Source organism: Octopus bimaculoides, chromosome 17 (genome assembly GCF_001194135.2).
Source record: "Octopus bimaculoides isolate UCB-OBI-ISO-001 chromosome 17, ASM119413v2, whole genome shotgun sequence".
NCBI classification, from domain to species: domain Eukaryota; kingdom Metazoa; phylum Mollusca; class Cephalopoda; order Octopoda; family Octopodidae; genus Octopus; species Octopus bimaculoides.
Window position 1 is genome coordinate 31,266,247 of NC_068997.1, and position 2,050 is coordinate 31,268,296.

The following is a 2,050-nucleotide window of genomic DNA, read 5'->3' on the forward strand; positions in this document are numbered from 1 at the left end:
AGTTAATTTTAGAGGGGCAAAGTAATTTTGTATGTACTTTTAGTATCTGTCATTACAGTATCGAAATGTGATTTGATAATACTGAAATAGTTTTCTTTTTCTCCTTCCTTTATTTTTGTATTTGTTGTTGGATTTTTCGTAAAGGCTCATAAGAGAAAGTAGGAGCTGAAAGGATTTGTATTAGAAAGAGGAAATTAGATTTTATTAGGGAGAAAATGTTTACTTGTGTAGTTTTAAGGATTTTATTCGCTATTAGGAATTTTTTAGAGTGAAAAAATGACTCAGTGACCTAACTTATTGTATTTAGAATATTAATTGCGATTTTTAATCGAAGAAATTTGGAATTGTGTAAATGTATGAATTTTAAACATACACACACACAGAGAAAATCTGCCTTTTATAGTATAGATATTAGGCGTAAGATATTAACGGTACATGGAGCAAACACAACGCTTGGAGAGATAACGTGGGGCACACAGTACACTGGAAAATCTTTTGGCATAATTTATTACTATTTACACATATTTAATTTCCTAATACGAGTTGCCAAGATAAACAGGGAACAGGAATATATAAGAATTCTCCTATTAGAAATTCTTCAGAAAAAGAAAGTAATACAAAATTTTATTTGGATGAATCTTTAATATACAATTAATGTGTGGATGTATGTGTGCAGATATTTTAATATAATAACAAGATGGTTATAGTATTTTTAATTTGTAATAACTTAAATTGATCTGAATTATCAAACACTAATTGTCTTATGGTTGCGAAATTTACTGAACTTAAGGTGCTGTAGTAAATGTTTGCCATATATTGTTTTTTAACCCTTTGTAGACGTTCATCCCTTCAGCATTGAATCTATTCCATCACTTTTATTTTATATAAATACCAGTAATATTGTTTGTTAGATACGGTTTAGTGAATATTTCACTGTTGCTGAAATTGTCCAAATACCTCAGGATAAAAATCGATATTTTAAGGATCAGATATCGATAGATGTAGGTGTTTAGTGCGTCTCTCAATGTTGAAGAAAAGTTATCTCGAAATGTCGGTCTACTTACATATCTAAAATATTTATCGATGTCGGAGACTGTTGAATTTGTGTTTCTGTTCTTTCAGGCTAGAGAATAGAGGAAAAACAATGTTAATTATTGAAAGAAACATTTGGGTTAGTATTTCTAGGTATTTGAAAAAAGGTTTTAAGTAAAATATATGTTTCAAGGAGGAGGTATATAAGTAACAGTAGTAAGCAAGAGACAAAGAATAACCACATCTAAAAGTCCAACTACACACAGATATAGACAGAAAAATCCATTTACAGAAAAAGATAAACAGTTTTATTTTCAATTTAGTTTTAGAGATTTCATCATGGTTAGCATCATTGATTTCAAATGAAGATCTGAAATCGTATTTACATCTATTTTATTTTTATGAGGTTCAGTATTTATGATATCAGTGCAGATCCTTTGATATCTCATTAATTTAGATATAATAAAATAAAATCTTTAAGAAAATAAAATCATCAGATGTAATAAGAAACACAGTTTATATAGTATACATGAATTATAAAGTTCACATCCTGAAATCATCAAAAGACTCCCAAAAGCCTAAAATTCACGGAAGGAAAACAGTAAAGACATTAAATAGTTTTATAAGTTGTAGGAAGTTTTTTAAAATTATGATGAACATATAAATATCATATAATACAAGTTTATCTTAGCTATACATTTTCGCAATTGAAAAACGAACATATATTTATACAATATTTTACATTGAATTTGTATAACTTTTGCAAGGATTGTGCAGTCTAAACAGAAACTAACTTCTTATCTTTCTCAAGTCACCCATGATTGTAGGGGTCTTGCACAAATACTATTCACTTATGAACTTAACTCTAACGCTTCCTTGCTACACTAGGGCATTAGTTTTAGTGACATAAACATCTATATTCTCAGATCATCATAGGCATCAACAATGCAAACATGACTGGAGTACAGCATACAAATATATATATATATATATATATATATATATATATATATATATA

General features: G+C 28.1%; 1 protein-coding gene across 2 annotated transcripts in view; it reads right to left on the reverse strand.

Moving 5' to 3' along the window:
- The window catches only part of LOC106871768 (uncharacterized), a 629,775-nt gene that overhangs the window by 467,814 nt on the left and 159,911 nt on the right, over window positions 1-2,050 (reverse strand). For both annotated transcript variants that reach the window (XM_052974057.1, XM_052974056.1), the window contains exon 8: window positions 1,065-1,123. In XM_052974057.1, the coding sequence (XP_052830017.1) occupies window positions 1,065-1,123 (59 nt within the window). The remainder of the gene's footprint in view (window positions 1-1,064; window positions 1,124-2,050) is intronic.